The sequence below is a fragment of the Corylus avellana genome, chromosome ca3, assembly GCF_901000735.1.
Source record: "Corylus avellana chromosome ca3, CavTom2PMs-1.0".
NCBI classification, from domain to species: domain Eukaryota; kingdom Viridiplantae; phylum Streptophyta; class Magnoliopsida; order Fagales; family Betulaceae; genus Corylus; species Corylus avellana.
Window position 1 is genome coordinate 24294056 of NC_081543.1, and position 18771 is coordinate 24312826.

The following is an 18771-nucleotide window of genomic DNA, read 5'->3' on the forward strand; positions in this document are numbered from 1 at the left end:
CTGTGACGCTTGTAACCCCGTAGCTTTGGCTATGGTTACTTGTAAGAGCTTTATGCTCATGATGATTTCTATAAATGAGACTGATATGGATTCCCTTTAAAAATAATAATAATAATAATATATTATTTGATTTCTTTGTTTAATTCTATCAATTTTTTAAAGACTTATTTCAAGAATGGAATGTTTGAGATTTAAGTTTGTAAGAGAATCAAACGATATTAATGCGTTCTTTAATTACTTATTTATCATAATTTGTGGCCTTAATTAAAGGATATTAACTGTAATTAGGGCCTTAAACATTTTTTTATAAAAGAAATTTTTATTAATATTTATTAATTAGGGGCCTTAAGGCGGCCACCTAATCCGCGTAAGGTTTCAGTCAGCCTTGCCGAAGCATAATGATACATATATGCATTGGCCTTACGCCCTCACATGGCAGTGCCTCGCATTGCCGCCTGAAAAAAAAAAAAATAAATAAATAAAGTCTACATACTCCCTTCAAACTACCACCCAATTGATAATGTCCCTCTTAAACTTTCAATTATAACAATGTCTCCTCCAAACTATCAAAACATTGTCAATGTGCCCTAAGGCTTGTAAAAAGATAAAAATGCCCATATATATTTCTCAATAAGACAAAAATATCCCTATAAAATATATATTAAAACGAAAAAATTTAATTTAAAAAGAAGGATTTTTTTTTTTAAAAAAAAAAATTAATTTTGAATGAAATATTTTATTTATTTTTTTAAAATGAAAATATTTTTAAATTTTTTAAACAGTTTTTTTTTTTTTTTTAACTAGAAATTTTATTTTAAAAAAACATCTTTTTTTTAATTTTTTAATTTTGTTCTAGAAAATTGTTTTTTTTTTTTGGTAACATCACTTTACCCCCTGAAATGACATGCCTTTTGCAAACACCCCTCTAATGTTTAAAATCTGTCACTTTAGTCACTTCAGTGTATCAATCTTTTGATTTTTTTTCAATTACTCCATTTCCGTTAGAGATTGAAGTTAAATCAAACGGTAGAAGAGGTAAAAAGAACTTTATACCTTTGAAATTTTTAAAAGTTCTAAATTTACTCTTATTTAAAAATATAAAATTATTATTATTATTAAAATTCTAAATTTACCTTTATACCCAAGGTCACCAAGGTGACCCATGGTGGGTCACTTTGTGACCCCCGGAGGGTCACCAAGGTGGGTCACTAGGTGACCCTTCATTGGGGTCACCAAGTAACCCAACGGTGGGTCAATTTTGCGACTCCCGGAGCCATAGGTCACCAAAGTGACCCACTGGAGTGACCACCAGAGGTCATTTTTTTTTTAATATATAATAATAATATGACTCGTGGGTCACAAGGTAGGTGGGTTAGATCCATCAGTGAACTCACGGGTCAATAATTTTTTTTTTTATTATTAAAAATTATTTTTTAATAAAAAATAAGACATTTTAGGAATTTCACACCCATCCGTTAGGATTTAATAAAAAATCCTAACTGATGGGGGTATTTGGAACGAAACGAAAGTTTGATACACCAAAAAGAGATTTTAAACATTAGAGGTGTGTTTGCAAAAGACGCGTTACTTCAGAGGTAAAGTAAAGTTACTTTTTTTTTTTCTTTTTTTTTTTAACAGAAATTTTTATTTAAAAAATTAGAAAACAAAACAAAATTTTTAATTTTTATAACAAAAAAAAAATTGAAATTTTTTAATTTTTTTTTAATTTTAAAACTGCCACCCTTTGGATTTTTTTTTATATTTTTTTTAGTTTTAGGTATTTTTTGTAGAAGTTTTAGTATTTTTTGCTTTTATTTTACTAAGGACTAAGGGTAGTTTCGTCATTGGGGGGAACATTGACAATTTTTTGTAGTTTTGAGAGACATTGTCACAACAAAAAATTTGTGGTGGACATTGTCAATTAAATAATAATTTGAAGGGACTATGTGAATTTTTCCAAAAAAAAATTTGCACATACCCTCGCCTCCTTGGGCGAATGTAATTGAGCAAACTCTCTTTTGATTGTTGCTTGGTGTTAAGGACGCTGGTATGGGCTATGGCATATGTAATTAAATATGAATAATTAATCTGTAGAGTTAATTAATTTACAATTAACTGCAAAAACTACCCTATAATATCTATTGGAGTAAATAAAATAGTGAAAAGCGAAAAGTATTAATTTGAGCTACAATTAATAATTCAAAAACATCTCTTAAATTAATACACCCCAAATCCTTAAAAGATGAGTCGAAATACATCATTACATTTCATAAATACTGGAATATAATAAATTTACCTGCGGTTCTTGTTCCACTTCCCAAGCCTATAAAAGATGTTAAGCTCTAACTCGATCTAGTACATGCTAAACTACCCGACAAATAAATGTCCAATAGGTAATAAGGTAGCAACTGCATAAGCCCTTATGAAAGACTCAAAATGACTTCAAATGATACCATGCCCTTTAGAAAGTCTCCACAAAATGTTTGATCGTTAATGCCCAACGGCCATTTAATAAAATAAGGCATGTCTTATGATAATTTCACTTTGAAGCATAAAAACATTGAATATAAATTATAACGTCTTTGCACATTCTATTTACATTTCAACCATATCATCGTATCATATTCTCATTCTAAGATCAATCCTCCCCCTGAGAAATTAATTTTTTTAATGAAAGCACAAAATCATTACGGGGAAATATATTAATAGACTTTGTTTTAAAATCCATATGTATTTTTGCAAAAGAGTTTTTTATTTTAAAATACCCTACATTGGACCTTGACGGGCCAAACAAATAAAATTGAGAACAAAGTAAATTGACCTTGTTCACTCTTAGGATTCATTGTGATAACAAACATATAATTCAAAAACATGAATCCAAAGTAAACTGATGCACTATGTTTATATGCTATTTTATGCTAGTGGTTACCACAATACTAGTGTTAGTAAAATGATATTAGGAATTGAACATTTTCATTTAGCCTTGAGAGCACATAATTTAGGAATTTTTTTTTTATATTATTTATTTATTTATATATATATATTTTTTTTTGTAGAAAGTAGTTTTGGTGTATAAATTTTTCCAAAACTTTGTATAGTACTCTCTGTCTGTATATATGTGAATGTGGTTTGGGTAAATGTTTTGGATAAGTTCAGCTATCGGTTTGTTACTCTATGCTTTGTTTGGTTTGTTACATTTGCTTTTGAGGAATGCTATACATCCCAAATTTTCTCCCAAAAGTTGGGAAGTGTGTCACCAACTTATGGGATGATGACACATCATTTGAGAACAATTTTTGGGAAGGAAGTCTTGGGATGTCTAGCATTTCCCTTTGCTTTTATGTGTAATGGGATTGTTATTGCTTGCATGAACAAGAGTTAAGTCATTGATTTAGTGTTTTCTTTTCATGCAAAACAATGAGGCAAAGTTGCCAATTTTGTGTTTCCACTATTTTTTTATTTTTTATTTTTCAATTAAAAAGTGTAAGAGAAGGCGACCAAAGTGATTAATCTATCTGGGTGTGACCATATAGTAATACCTAGAGGGGTGTAAACGAGCCGAGCTTGAGCGAGCTTCCCTTGTTCAGGCTTGGCTCGTTTAAATTTTACTCGAGTTCGAGCTCGAGTCGAGCTCAAGGGCGAGCCAAAAAAAACGAGCTCGAGCTAATAATAAGTCGAGCCGATCCAGCTCGCGAGCTGGCTCTTATATTTAATGTTTTTGTTTTTTTAAAAAAAAAAATTAACTTCAAGTACTCTTAAACGGCTTAAGAAGTTAGTTTGCATATGAGTATTTGTTTAACCTGGCTTGTCGAGTATGGAGCCTGAGTCAATACAGCAAAGCATTTGGTTTCAAAGAGAGAGGATATGCATCCTTTTATAGATAAGCAAACTTGAAGATTAATATTTTCTTAACAATGTGGGACAAGTTAATAGGTTGCATTCAGAATGCATTGGAACAACGCCCCCTACAAAAAACTATTTTTTCAACGTCTCTCTCTCAATCCCCCTTACCAATCACAGCGCATCTTCCACTTAAACTCTCACTTCCCACTCTCTCACTCTCACTCATCAAACAGGTAGTGATAGTGTTTGGGTCTGTATGATTCTTCAATAGTTTATGCCTTTTGCAATCTTTCTCAATAGTTTCTGCTTGATTTTTCTTCCTTTCGTTTGAGTCTGCTCTAATTTAATCGAGGTCTTTTTAATGATTGCTCTCTCTCTCTCTCTCTCTCTTTGATCACGAAAGGTTTAGAATTTTTCATTCTCTAACGCTTAAATATAAATGCAATTTTAAGATTTTAATAATTATGAGATTTATAATTAATTATGTATTATTTAGTTTATATATATATATATATATATATACACACACACGAGCTTATTCACAACCTAGCCGAGTCGAGCCGAGCTTGCTTCGTTTAATATTCAAGCTAGGATTTGTATTCATGAAGTGCTTCATTTAATATTCGAGTCAAGCACGAGCCAAGCTTATGCGAGCCGAGCCCAAGCTTGCTCGCGAGATGCTTTGCTCACTTAACAGCCCTATTATACCTACCCGTTGAAAACCAAAAAATATGAGAGGCCTAAACAGTCAGAACCATGAGCGCTCCTTCAAGTCTGATTGAACTATATATAGCTTAACTCAGCCTTATTATAACATCAGTGTGACTCATTGTGGTTTACATTAATCAGGCATGAGAAATCTCATTACGAGAATTAAACTCATGCCCTAATATTTACCTACCAACATGAAAATTGCTTCAAAGCCACTAAACCACCTCCCTTAATGATTAATGTCTCCTTTGGATATGTGATGGGATTCTTGATTGCCAAAGCAAAATTTAAAGGCTCCTCCAAGTGTAAGCTTAATAATCAAATGGGGTGCTATTATTTGACCAAACAGGATCAAATTAGATTCATTTATTGCTTCAACATCATTTCATCTCATATATACGTTATTAGAATCCATCATCATGTAATATTCTGTAGTCCTTTGAGCAATAGCATATATAGGCAACTACTCTATGATATTGACATATTGTTCTCTATAGTCCAGCACAGTTGCTCAAGGGCTAAGGAAGAGCTGAAAACTTTCCTCAAAATCCACAACAATAAGCAATAAATACAACAAATCAACAATCTGCCAACTCCAATCCACGGCTGATTCAAGAAATTTTTACTAAAAACTCCAAACGATCTGGAAAGAGATGAACATAAACAGCCAAGAATATATAAGCACAATGGGCATGTACAAAAGGCTCACAGATAAATTACTAGTGAATTTCATCTGATCTATAAAATCTAAAAAGGATGACAAAGGATGCAGCCAAGCATCCACTCATACAATGATCAGGCTTTCTCCAAACTAGTTTTGCCTCATCTTATTTCCTATGTTTTCATATGGTAGCCTTTGCAATATACCATTTGTTTTTGGGAACAAAAAAAAAAAAAAAAAGAATGCCAAAGTTCTTGTTATAATTTATAGTTGTTTTCAAGCAAAATAAGCAGTTTTTTTTTTTTCTTGAATTATGGCCAAGCAAAACTGATTTTCAAGCAAGTTTTGCATAAAAGTACCAGCTTAATTTCAAAGTAAAAGTCTGTATTAGATTCATCTTACAAATACACTATTCTCCCTTCCCTAATTACAATGTGAAAGTAATATAACAAACTCCAAACACATCTAGAGGGGGGTGAATAGGTGTTAATCATAGAAAATGCGGAATTAAAAATATGCAACAATACGCAATCAATCACCAAAATAAGTAAAGCAGTAAATTAAACAAACACAGATATTTTGATGACGAAGAGGAAACCTTTTAGAAACCTTTCTAAAAGTAAAACCTCTCCGAGGCAGCCAAACCCAGAAAATCACCATTAAGAAAATATTTTAGAGATTACAGACACGGGGATACTTACAATTCTTTGCAAATCCTTAACTCTGTAAGATCGATAAGCCTCTAACTTGTCTCCTACCTCACAATCTTCTTCATGTGATTCTCTTTTATCGAACCCTGCCGATAGACTTCTCAACTGTAGTTTATCAAAAAACTATTTCAATCTAACAATCACTCTAAGAGAAACGCTCTCTAGTTCACATACATAAAATCTCTCTTAGCTCAACCTCTCACGAACTCTAGGGCAGAATTCGTACCCCTGCAGTTCTATAGAGAGGAATATATATAGGCTTCAAAACTCTAGCCTTAAACCCACAAAATTTAAGTGTATTGAACTTAAAACTGTGCAGGGCATCTGGACGGGTGATACGCATGTCCAGACGGAAATAAGATAAACCCAATAAACCCTAGTTTTCTGGTGCGGCAGCTTGCGGACGAGACTCCAGAAGAGGCTCTCGGGAAAAACAGATTTCTAGGAGCGTCCGGATGGCATGTAGATGGAATTGCGGACGAACCTCTCTGGAAAGCAGGTCCGGACAGATTGCAGAAGAACCTCTTAGCGTCCAGACGGCCTTGCTTCCTGTCTGGACGGTCATGCATGGAGATGACTTTTGGCACTTCAAATACGGAGAGATGTACATTTTGGTCACCGGATTTAGCCAACAAAAATACTAACACAAAGTTCCTGACAAGAAAAGAAATACGTAATAGTGATTGAATATCAAAATAAACACACAAAAGCAAAAGCAAAAAGAAAAAACAGAAGGAAATTGAAAGGCAATGAATATTAATCAAGAAGAAGCATGAGTTGTAATACCATTTGAGCTACAACAATTTCATGCCAAACTATCCAGACGCTACAGGGATGTAAAGGATTTTTACATGATCATAACTTTTTAAACCTTGGATTCAATTGAACTTGTTTCTCAGAATAAGCTTCTGATATACCTGCTCCTCTCTTTAGAATCAACAAAATGTGACCGACGTCAGGAATCTTTCGCCGTTCTTTTCCTTTCTTACTTTGCGCCATTGCTTCATCAACAAAGGGCATATGTCGATCCCTATAATAGAATGGGACGTAGGCAACCCCTCTTCTGGCATGTACTTGTGCTTAGGACAGTCTTTGATTCACAATTCTTCAAGAGATCGGAGGCGTTGAAGACCTTTCTTATCTAAAGATTTCATATTTGAAAATCCAAGGACAAGAAGATGAGTTAGACCAGAAGGTAGCAACCCTATGAGAATACCAACAAAGAAAAGAATATGACATGTCGAAAATACCAACAAAATCCCTCATGATCTTCGTAAGCTTCAAGGGAAGTTTTCTATTTTCATGTCTCCAATGAGAATTTTGATCAAAGTTTGAATGTTGAATGTTCACCACCTTAAAACATGGGGCCATCTTTGACAAAGAAACAAATGGCCAGAATGCCAATCCAAAGATGTCACCAACAACAATTAGTAGACCTCAGCAGCATCCATTGCCAGGTATTTGGATTGCAGATGAAGATATTCAGATCTTCGGGTACCTGTGACAGAGTTTGTGTTACTTTGACGATTTATAACACAAACGACTCTATATAAAGCCATTATGCCAGTTGTCTTTGCACGTACAATTTCAAAAAAGAAACATTGCATTCCACTATCATTACTCCTTTGCTGAACAAGGACGGCTGAGATGCCTCATGAGCTTGATGGTGAATATTATGCAAGGAGGATGATTCTGATATAGGGTAAGCTTCCACATCTTGGAGACGCACTTGAATCTCAAAAGGTCCCTAGCTGACAAGCGAGATCAGATTTTCATTGCAATCATCATTAAAGGAGGCTTCCATTTTTTTCTTTAACTCAAAAACCCATTCATCAAAATGAATCTTTTCTGTCAATGATATTAAAAAAAAAAAAAAAAAGTGTCATTAATAAAATGAACCATCATACATATCTTCTGTCAAAGATATGAATATAGAAAAGACAAAATTATGAACATGTAGCACCTAGCTTAAGCAAAGAGAGACAACCTCTTCATCTTCTTTCTTTTTATATTACCACAACACGTTTGTTGGACAATTTTTGAACTAAATAGAAGAGCAAGTATCTAGTTTCCTAACAAATTTTCTGATATATCATTATATTTAAGATGTCATCCATCTTAAACCATGCATTAGCCACAAAAAAAATCCTCTGCTTCCAATGATTTCCTTTTCCTTCCCACATAGCAGCTATCGAAAAAAAAAAAAAAGGTATTGATTGGTAATTCAAAGCCTACACTTCAGGAAATCTAGATGTTCCAAAATTTCCCATGATCTTGATTTAACACCACCTAACAAGTTCAATAACTGAGATGTCTGAATCAAAAAATAAATAACAATGCATAAATTGTAGATTAAAACAGAGAAAATCCATACACGTGTATATGCAAGCTAGCCTCTGCTTTGTGTATTCATAACCAAGCTCTTCCATCTCCTGTATTCTGTCAATTAAATATTTTCCATACAATTAACCAATCAAAACAGAAAACAATTAGACAGAGTTGAAACAAAGATAGAATTGTAAGAGAGAAAACGTTAGAAAAACAAATGAACCAAATATTTAGAAAATGGATTAATTAGCTAACCTTCAAGCGTTCATGCCTCGCAGGATCATAGATTATATTTGCTTCTTGTAATTGTGACCCAAGCTCTTTGATCTCCTGCTGGTTAAAAAAAAAAAAAAATTCCATGAAACAGATAGATAGTGATAAAATGAAACAAAATTTTTCAGACAAAGAAAATATTTATAAAGAATATGGGAAAGTCATTACGAGAAGGAAGAGGGTCATATTTATCATTAGCTTATCGAAAAGTGCAATTACCTGAATATGTTGTTGCCGCCTTCGAGGTAAGGAAATGGGACTCTTCCGAGGCTTTTGGCTCATTCAATGAATTCTTCTGAATCAATCAATATGTGATCGACGTCAGGAATGTTTCGCTGTTCTTTTCCTTTCTTGCTTTGCCACCGTTTTCTCAACAAAGGGCATCCATCGATCACTATTATAGAAAGGGAGGTTGGCAACCCTTCTTATGGCACGTGCTCGAGCTTAGGGCAGGACCAGAACGTCAATTCTTGAAGAGAGGTGAGGTGTTGAAGCCCTCTCTTGTCCAAAGATTTCATATTTGGAAATTGAGAGATACGAAGATGAGTCAGACAAGAAGGCAGCAACCCTGGCTCTGGAAAGGACACCACATCTTCAGATTTGTCCCCGATTGCCAAATTACTAAGAGATGGGAGTTTTTGCAAATTCCATCCCATCCGACCGGCAAAGAGTTTTTCACAATCCCTGACTGAAAAAATCTCTCAGGTTGGAAGGAAAGCCTCCTTCGGGAAACGACTCAACTCTTGGACAATCGTATATATGAAAAACCGAAAGAGAAGGCAGGAGTGTATGCATCTTCTCTGGCAATGACCTCAGATTTGGACAATTAGAGACGAAAAAAACTGAAAGTTGTGGGGCACGGATTCCTTCTTTCGGAAAAGATACAAAATTAGGGCAATAGCCGATGGCAATATTCAAGGTCACTAAATCACGTCCATGTTGTTCTGAATCTGTCAAAGATTCCATATTCTTACACCCCCATATACTTATATGAGAAAGCTTTGGAAAGAAATCTAACGGAAATGACTTGAGGGAATCACAACCGCGCAACTCCAACCATTCAAGGGATGAAAAGTGTAAGTGTGTTGGGAGCTCTAACTTCATACATTCCCAGATTTCTAACCGTTGAAGACAGTTGTTGGAGGCCACCATTCCATTGGGAAGGGACTCAAGTGCGTCAAATCCTCCAATTACGAGCCTTCCCAATTTAGTTGGCAATTCTTTTAACAGAACCTCATTACAATGTATTAGCTCCAATTCGTGTAAAGCAGGAGCCTTTGGGAGTGATGCCACTAGCTGCGGACATTTACGAATCTCAAGTTTGGTTAAAGAAGGAAGATGGACGGGCAACCCTCCTGTTAATTTAGGGCAGTCATCAACATAAAGCACTTCAAGTTGAGGGAAAGCTTCACCTTCGTTTTCGACCCCAAAAGCAGACCATTCCTCCCACTTCAACATATACTCGAACCTTAAAACTTTTAAGGCTCCAAATGGCTTAATTGATGAAGAATCACCGCCATAAAACTCATAATCCACTTTAACAACTCCTTCAAACCCAACAACATAGAGGTTCTGCAAAGAGGGTAGCTGACCAAGTGGTGGCAAGTTGGGACAATGTTTACAATTGTTTAGGTGAAGGGACACTATATTAGAGAATGAATGATGCCCAACCCAGTCTGGAAGACTTTTATCGCCATAGTTCTTGATAGTGAGACTTTTCAAGTTACTATGGGGCCGAAGATTGTCAAGTACAGATCTTTGACATTCTGAAATATTAGTACCCAATCCATTCCATTCCAACACCAACTCCTCAAGGTACTTCCTATCTTTCAAGCATGCTTTCAGAGCATCCATAGGAGATACGACGCTTTGAAGCTCTGAAATAGAAACCTTTCCTCGAAGATTTGCAAGTTTCCCCGACTCTTCAATGCATGCCCCCCTATGTTTGTTGATGATAAATTTACTTAAAGTCTGTAGACATTTTAGTCTACCCAGCTGCATTGGCATCTCCTTTATAGCAGTTCCGACAATATCAAGATGACGTAAGTTAGTGAGTTTCCACATATCTCTTGGTAATACAGCAATACCATAACAAAATGATAAGTTCAATGTTTGCAAATTGCACAACTTACATATGGAATCGGGTAACTGTTTAATTGCAGTGGAATAAATGTTCAAGTAACGTAAATACTTGATTTTGCCAATTGATTCAGGCAACTCAGTCAAATTTTGGTAATGGGAAAGAGAGAGCACCCGCAAACATCTTAGTTTTGGCAATAAATCAAGTGGTACTCTTTTACTTAAGAAAAAGTAACAATTGTTTGGTGACAACTCCAATGCTAAGAATGTGTGCAATCGAGTAGCCTCACAAAGAACCTCAAACTTCTTAAAGTTATCATATGGTCTTCTCAAATGTGACAAATGGCGAGTCTCGTTCATAGTTTTAGGAGAAAGGTCAATATGCAACCTAAAGGTAAATTTCCCAGATACGAATTTGGCCAAGTCGTTGACGAGATCATGCATTACAAAACCTGATTTATTGTCACTTGATTGTTCCAACAATGACCTTGATGCCAAGTCAAGGAAGTAATCTTCGCCAACCTCTTCCATTTTCTTGTTTATAGTTTCTTTTAAGAAACCTTCTGCCATCCATAATAAGATTACTTCATCTTTTTTTAAAACATAATCTTTGGGAAATATTGAACAGTAAGCAAAACATTTTTTTAGATGTAATGAAAGATATTTGTAACTTAATCTTAGAGCCGGAAGAATATTTTCTTTGCCAATTGGTGAATCCCATACTTCGCTCTTCAATATTTTCTCCCACTCATCAACACTTAGTTTAGATCACAGGAGACTCCCAATTGCTTTGGCTGCTAAAGGTAGACCTTCACACCTTTTCACAATTTGTCTACCTATTACTTCTAGCTGTGAACGTGCATCGAAGTTGCCATCGTGGAATGCATATTTTTCAAATAGTAACCAACAATCGTCTTCCAATAATGGCTTTAGACGATCAGTTGAAACAGCACGCATGATTGAGGCAACATTATCATTGCGTGTTGTTACAATGACTGTACTTCCTCGTGCCCCAGATCTAAATGGACTACTTAAGATCTCCCAATCAGCATAATTCTCATTCCATACGTCATCTAAAATAAGTATGAATTTCTTCCCCATCAACTTATCCTGTAGTGTAACTTGAAGTAGATTTAGATCCTTCATATTACAAGTCGATGAAGTCACTGCCTCTAGAACTGTTTTAGTTACCCTGAACACGTCAAACTCATCCGAAACACATACCCATGCCTTAAAGTCAAAATGCTCATTCACCCTCTTGTCCTTGTATACAAGCTGGGCAAGGGTGGTCTTGCCAATTCCCCCCATGCCCACTATGGGAATAACGCACAGATTTTCATTTCCAGTTGCATGGTCAGAGAGCAACAAGCTTATTATTTTTTCCTTATCACCACCCCTACCAAAAATACCAGATTCTTCTACCAAAGAAGTCGTGGGGAATCTTTTTGATGATTCTCCTCCAACACCTTCTTTTAGACCTAGAACATCTTTTTGCGTTGCTAGATATTCTAGTCTGCCAAGTAGCTCTGCTATCTTTGGCTCTATGACCTTGACAAAATGACCAAGGAAAGTAGAGATGGATTTACGTAGCTTACTTGAAGTGGTTTGAAATTCAGCATCCAACTTACGTTTCAAGGCTTCGGTGGCTATCTCATCCAAGACGTCTTCAGCCTCATAGACAGCATCTTTCGACTCCTCCAGCCACTCTTTCACAGCAGGCTTCGTAAGCTGTTTTTCCTCCGCGTCTTCAACCAGTGCATTCACGGACAGCAATGCTATCTTCAACTTGTGTAAGAGACGTTCATTGAGTTTTCTTCCTTGAAAGATGTCAGCAAACTCGCGGGATGCCATTCGCTCAAAAAAGGCTTGGAGAAAGGGAGAGAGAAGTATGCCTGCAACCTCAGCCATGTTTTCTTCTTTGCAAATTCAAGGAAATGAAGGAAGATGAGTGTAGCAAACGAGAGAGCAAAAAGAGATTGCAATGAAAGAAACGAAAGAAAATGAAGGAAATGGAGGAAGATGATTGCAAGAAACAGCAGAGCAAAAAGAGAGATATTGAAAGGTATAATGTGTTGCTTTGTAAACCAAAAGAAGGCATACGGGAATCAGCCAATCGGAGTGATGGACCCACACGGCTTATTGATGAAGTTTTAATGATGAGAGGCACTTGCTGTGGATTCCGTTGGTCCATTGAATGTGGCGGACTCCACACCACGTCCCTCCCTATATATATCCATAATTTTTATTTTTTATTATTTCTTTTTTCATATGAAGATAATTATCTGATCTTTAGTAAATCTCACACTCCTCTTTCAGTTCGATCTCTTCACAATTATAGCCAACAAACTCCTTTATCCGAAAATCAAGCCCAACAATTTAACAACTGTACACAACAAACTCAGAATCTCTAAGCAATTTAAACGAGAGCCCCTATTATCAAAGATTTGGAGTAAATCCTATTTTTACAGTACAAGTCAACTTAAAACACCGAATAGAATAAATATGAAAAAACAGGATTTACACAAAATGTGCAATATCAGCCGTGTATATTGAAAGAGAAAAGTGCCATCTTTTGTGGGTTGGTTTGTTAAAATATCTAGTATTTTCTAGTTCATTTTATTTGGTGTTTCAATTTGACGTGTCAAATTTTTATTGGAGATTGTAAAAATCTAGTTTTACACAAAAGCATGGTAAAAGTTATTTTCAATTTAATTACAGATTATCCTCTCCAACCCAAGCTCCCAAGTACCCAAAATATAAGGAATAAAAATTCTCCAACGCCCAATTCAATCCCACAAAAATTTCAAATACCTATCCTTTAATTTCCTTTTTCCAAGTATAAAAAGGCATAAGAAAACGCTGAGAATGAAAAAACAAAAAAGGAAGCATCATTGGAGAGAGACCTGCATTGTCTAATGAATAGATAATGTCAACCTCTAACACCAGGCTGCAGTTTCTCGTCACCAAAATGTGGAAAAAGCAGCATAACAAATATGAAGTAATACTACAATTCTCTCATGTGTCTGTTCAAGAATAATGTGGTTCTTAAAATCATCATTGGACTTGTGATTAATTATTGTTAAATTTTGATCAAATGATAATTTTTAGAGCTATATCATTTTTAGAGGGACACAAGAGTGATACAAGAGCAACTTCTAGAATTACTCAAGTGAGGCTTTAGAGGGCCTTGCCGATCCACCATGAGGCCCTCCAGGGGTGGTACGGCTACCCCAAGGCCTTCTATGGGTGGCCAGTCACCTAGAAGATTTTTTTTTTTTTTTAATTAAGTTTGAGAGAAATTTTAAAAAAATAATAATAATAATTTTTTTAGAAAACCTTGTCCATTCCCTCATAATAACTATTCCTCATTTTTTTTTAGAGGAATGACTATGGGTCTATCTAAGGAATTAGTTATTCCTGTGAGAATAACTATCCCTAGGGATATGACCTACCAAACAAAAGAACGACAACAAAAAGTTTCTTTAATCTACTAGTTTCTTGTAATCTCAAGTTAAGTAAAAAGTTAACTGCATATGCCCCACTGAAATGCATTTTTGGAGGAAAGTTATTTTTGGTTACCTCGATAACATGTTACATTTTTAATAGGTAATATTTTTCAAGTGTTTTAATGCTTAAGAATGACCTAAATTACGTAATTTGAGAATCTATAATTTTAAAGAAATTCTAGGCAACCTTAATCTATAGATGACGGCTCTAATCATTTAAGTACATCTCTACTTTCAACTCGTAAAATTTTTCGAAAAAAAAAAAATCAAAAAAGTGGGTGTGGGGGATTAAATCAAAACCTTACCTTACTTAAAGAAAAGAAATATTTTAGGTATAGGAAGGAGCATTATATCTGTTAAATATATAGCTTTGATACCATATTAAATATATTATTAAATATATTGGAAGCGGAAGAAGGAGAGAAAAGAGAAAGAGCGGAAGCATATAAGACACATTGTATTGAGTCTGATTGATAATGATATTATAGAGGCCTTTATATATAGAGAGGCTATGAGTGGTAAACAAAAAAACTAAGACTAAACCCTAGAATATATAAGGCAACATAATAGAATAATATCAAATATTCTAACAATATCTATATGTGCATATGACTGAAGCCCTTTATTTGACCGACATCAATGTGTTGATTAATGGAGTTTTTTGTCCTCCTGGCAGTGTGGAAATGAAAGGGAGAAAAATTATTCTCGAATGGAATGAATTAGTGCAAAACATTTTGAAATATGGATTTAATTTATAATATATGACTTCAATGCACCAAAAGTCCACATCTTTTTTTAGAGATATCAAATCATAGAAAGAGAGGTTTGCTCTTTCAAAATTACACCACGGATACAATCCTGGGTTTCCCCCAACCAATCCTTATCCATGAAAAACTGTTTGGCCACATTTGCTAGCAAATGGGCCGCTCCATTAACATCTCTATGAACAAAATTACATTTCCACCCTCTAAAAGACTGCAATACGTTCTGCGTATCTGCAACTACATGTCCAAATCTTGACATGCTGATCTCTCTTGAACATATTGCCTTTGTCACAACTTGGGTGTCATCCTCAAGGATGAGGTTTTGTATACCCAAAACCTGGCAGAAGCACACCGCGTAGTATGCACCAACCGCTTCTATTGAACTGGGTTCAAGTGCACCCACCCTTGTTTGGCTTCGAACTGCTATAACTTTCACCAGGTGATCACGTAGCACTATCCCCAGACTTCTTCATGTGATTCTCTCTTATTGGACTCTGCTGATAGACTTCTCAACCGTAGTTTATCAAATAACTATTTCAATCTAACAATCACTCTAAGAGAAACGCTCTCTAGCTCACATGCATAAAATCTCTCTTAGCTCAACCTCTCATGAACTTTAGGGTAGAATTAATTCGTACCCCTACAGTTCTATAGAGAGGAATATATATATATAGGCTTCAAAACTCTAGCCGTAAACCCACAAAATTTAAGTGTATTGAACTTAAATTGTGCGGGGCATCCGGACGGGTGATACGCACGTCCGAACGGAAATAAGATAAACCCAATAAACCCAAGTTTTCTGGTGCGGCGTGCCCAAACGGCTTGCAGACAAGACTCCAAAAGAGGCTCTTGGGAAAAACAGATTTCTAGGAGCATCTAGATGGCATGCAAACGGACTTGAACGAACCTTGATCTCTGTAAAACAGGTTCGGACAGCTTGCAGAAGAAGCTCTTAGTGTTCGGACGGCCTTGCTTCCTATCCGGATGGTCATGCATGGAGATGACTTTTGGCACTTCAAATATGGAGAGATGTACATTTTGGTCTCTGGATTTAGCCAACAAAAATACTAACACAAAGTTCCTGACAAGGAAAGAAATACGTAATAGTGATTGAACATCAAAACAAACACACAAAAGAAAAAGCAAAAAGAAAAAAGAGAAGGAATTTGAAAAGCAATGAATATTCAAGCAGAAGCATGAGTTGTAATACCATTTGACTTACAACAATTTGATGCCAAACTATCCAGGCGCTACAGGGATGTAAAGGATTTTTACATGATCATAACTTTTTAAACCTTGGATTCAATTGAACTTGTTTCTCAGAATAAGCTTCTGATATACCTGCTCCTTTCTTTAGAATCAACAAAATGTGACCGACGTCAGGATTCTTTCGCCGTTCTTTTCCTTTCTTACTTTGCCATTGCTTCATCAACAAAGGGCATCTGTCGATCCCTATAATTGAATGGGACGTAGTCACGTAGGCAACCCCTCTTTTGGCATGTACTTGTGCTTAGGACAGTCTTTGATCCACAATTCTTCAAGAGATCGGAGGCATTGAACACCTTTCTTATCTAAAGATTTCATATTTGAAAATCCAAGGACAAGAAGATGAGTTAGACCAGGAGGTAGCAATCCTATGAGAATACCAACAAAGAAAAAAATATGGCATGTCGAAAATACCAACAAAATCCCTCATGATCTTCGTAAGCTTCAAGGGAAGTTCTCTATTTTCATGTCTCCAATGAGAATTTTGGTCAAAGTTTGAATGTTGAATGTTCACCACCTTAAAACATGGAGCCATCTTTGACAAAGAACCAAATGGCAAGAATGCCAATCCAAAGATCTCACCAACAACAATTAGTGGGCCTCAGCAGCATCCATTGCCAGGTATTTGGATTGCAGATGAAGATATCTCAGATCTTCGGGTACCTATGACAGAGTTTGTGTTACTTTGACGATTTATAACACAAACGACTCTATATAAAGCCATTATGACAGTTGTCTTTGCACGTACAATTTCAAAAAAGAAACATTGCATTCCACTATCATTACTCCTTTGATGAACAAGGAGGGCTGAGATGCCTCATGAGCTTGATGGTGAATATTATGTAAGGAGGATGATTCTGATGTAGTGTAAGCTTCCACATCTTGGAGACGCACTTGAACCTCAAAAGGTCCCTAGCTGAAAAGCGAGATCAGGTTTCCATTGCAAACATCATTAAAGGAGGCTTCCATTTTTTTCTTTAACTCAAAATCCCATTCATCAAAATGAATCTTTTCTGTCAATGAAATTAAAAAAAAAAAAAAAAAAAAAAAAGTGTCAGTAATAAAATGAACTATCATTCATATCTTCTGTCAAAGATATCATTATAGAAAAGACAAAATTATGAACATGTAGCACCTAGCTTAAGCAAAGAGAAACAACCTCTTTATCTTCTTTCTTTTAATATTACCACAACACGTTTGTTGGACAATTTTTGAACTAAATGGAAGAGCAAGTATCTAGTTTCCTAAGAAATTTTCTGATATATCATTATATTTAAGATGTCATCCATCTTAAACCATGCATTAGCCACAAAAAATCCTCTGCTTCCAATGATTTCCTTTTCCTTCCCACATAGCAGCTATCGGAAAAAAAAGGTATTGATTGGTAATTCAAAGCCTACACTTCAGGAAATCTAGATGTTCCAAAATTTCCCATGATCTTGATTTAACACCACATAACAAGTTCAATAACTGAGATGTCTGAATCAAAAAATAAATAACAATGCATAAATTGTAGATTAAAACAGAGAAAATCCATACACGTGTATATGCAAGCTAGCCTCTGCTTTGTGTATTCATAACCAAGCTCTTCCATCTCCTGTATTCTGTCAATTAAATATTTTCCATACAATTAACCAATCAAAACAGAAAACAATTAGACAGAGTTGAAACAAAGATAGAATTGTAAGAGAGAAAACGTTAGAAAAACAAATGAACCAAATATTTAGAAAATGGATTAATTAGCTAACCTTCAAGCGTTCATGCTTCACAGGATCATAGATTATATTTGCTTCTTGTAATTGTGACCCAAGCTCTTTGATCTCCTGCTAGTTTTTTTTTAAAAAAAAAATCCATGAAACAGATAGATAGTGATAAAATGAAACAAAATTTTTCAGACAGAAAATATTTATAAAGAATTAATATGGGAAAGTCATTACGAGAAGGAAGAGGATCATATTTATAATTAGCTTATCGAAAAGTGCAATTACCTGAATATGTTGTTGCCGCCTTCGAGGTCAGGAAATGGGACTCTTCCGAGGCTTTTGGCTCATTCAATGAATTCCTCGAAATCAATCAATATGTGATCCACGTCAGGAATGTTTTGCCGTTCTTTTCCTTTCTTGCTTTGCCACCGTTTCCTCAACAAAGGGCATTTATTGATCACTATTGTAGAAAGGGAGGTTGGCAACCCTTCTTTTGGCACGTGCTGGAGCTTAGGGCAGCACCAGACCCTCAATTGTTGAAGAGAGGTGAGGTGTTGAAGCCCTCTCTTGTCCAAAGATTTCATATTTGGAAATTCAGAGATATCAAGAAAAGTCAGACAAGAAGGCAGCAACCCTGGCTCTGGAAAGGACACCACATCTTCAGATTTGTCCTCGATTCGCAAATATCTAAGAGATGGGAGTTTTTGCAAATTCCATCCCATCCGACCGGCAAAGAGTTTTTCACAATGGTCGACTAAAATAGTTCTCAGGTTGGAAGGAAAGCCTCCTTCGGTAAACGACTCGACTCTTGGACAACCGCTTATACAAAAAAACGAAAGAGAAGGCAGGAGTGTATGCATCTTCTCTGGCAATGACCTCAGATTTGGACAATTAAAGACTTCAAAAGTTGAAAGTTGTGGGGCACGG

At 35.6% G+C, this 18771-nt stretch overlaps 3 protein-coding genes and 2 long non-coding RNA genes across 5 annotated transcripts; all 5 read right to left on the bottom strand.

Moving 5' to 3' along the window:
• Nucleotides 1-5775: 5775 nt before the first annotated feature.
• Nucleotides 5776-7165, bottom strand: LOC132173646 (uncharacterized). Its single transcript, XR_009439330.1, has 2 exons — nucleotides 6712-7165; nucleotides 5776-6579 (listed from the first exon to the last, which is right to left on the bottom strand). It is a non-coding gene; the product is annotated as an uncharacterized LOC132173646 (long non-coding RNA).
• A 2036-nt stretch (nucleotides 7166-9201) lies between these two features.
• LOC132174301 (putative disease resistance protein At3g14460) lies at nucleotides 9202-11136 on the bottom strand. Its single transcript, XM_059585978.1, has one exon. It carries the CDS (start codon nucleotides 11134-11136, stop codon nucleotides 9202-9204), a length of 1935 nt encoding a protein of 644 aa, XP_059441961.1.
• Nucleotides 11137-11312: 176 nt separating this feature from the next.
• Nucleotides 11313-12070, bottom strand: LOC132173645 (putative disease resistance RPP13-like protein 1). Its single transcript, XM_059585204.1, has one exon. The coding sequence runs from the start codon at nucleotides 11911-11913 to the stop codon at nucleotides 11374-11376; it is 540 nt and encodes a 179-aa protein (XP_059441187.1). The 5' UTR covers nucleotides 11914-12070; the 3' UTR covers nucleotides 11313-11373.
• Nucleotides 12002-12456, bottom strand: LOC132174302 (putative disease resistance RPP13-like protein 1). Its single transcript, XM_059585979.1, has 2 exons — nucleotides 12201-12456; nucleotides 12002-12153 (listed from the first exon to the last, which is right to left on the bottom strand). Exons 1-2 carry the CDS (start codon nucleotides 12454-12456, stop codon nucleotides 12002-12004), a joined length of 408 nt encoding a protein of 135 aa, XP_059441962.1.
• A 4063-nt stretch (nucleotides 12457-16519) lies between these two features.
• LOC132173648 (uncharacterized) lies at nucleotides 16520-18213 on the bottom strand. Its single transcript, XR_009439331.1, has 5 exons — nucleotides 18130-18213; nucleotides 17890-17964; nucleotides 17681-17745; nucleotides 16890-17154; nucleotides 16520-16804 (listed from the first exon to the last, which is right to left on the bottom strand). It is a non-coding gene; the product is annotated as an uncharacterized LOC132173648 (long non-coding RNA).
• Between the last annotated feature and the right edge of the window lie 558 nt (nucleotides 18214-18771).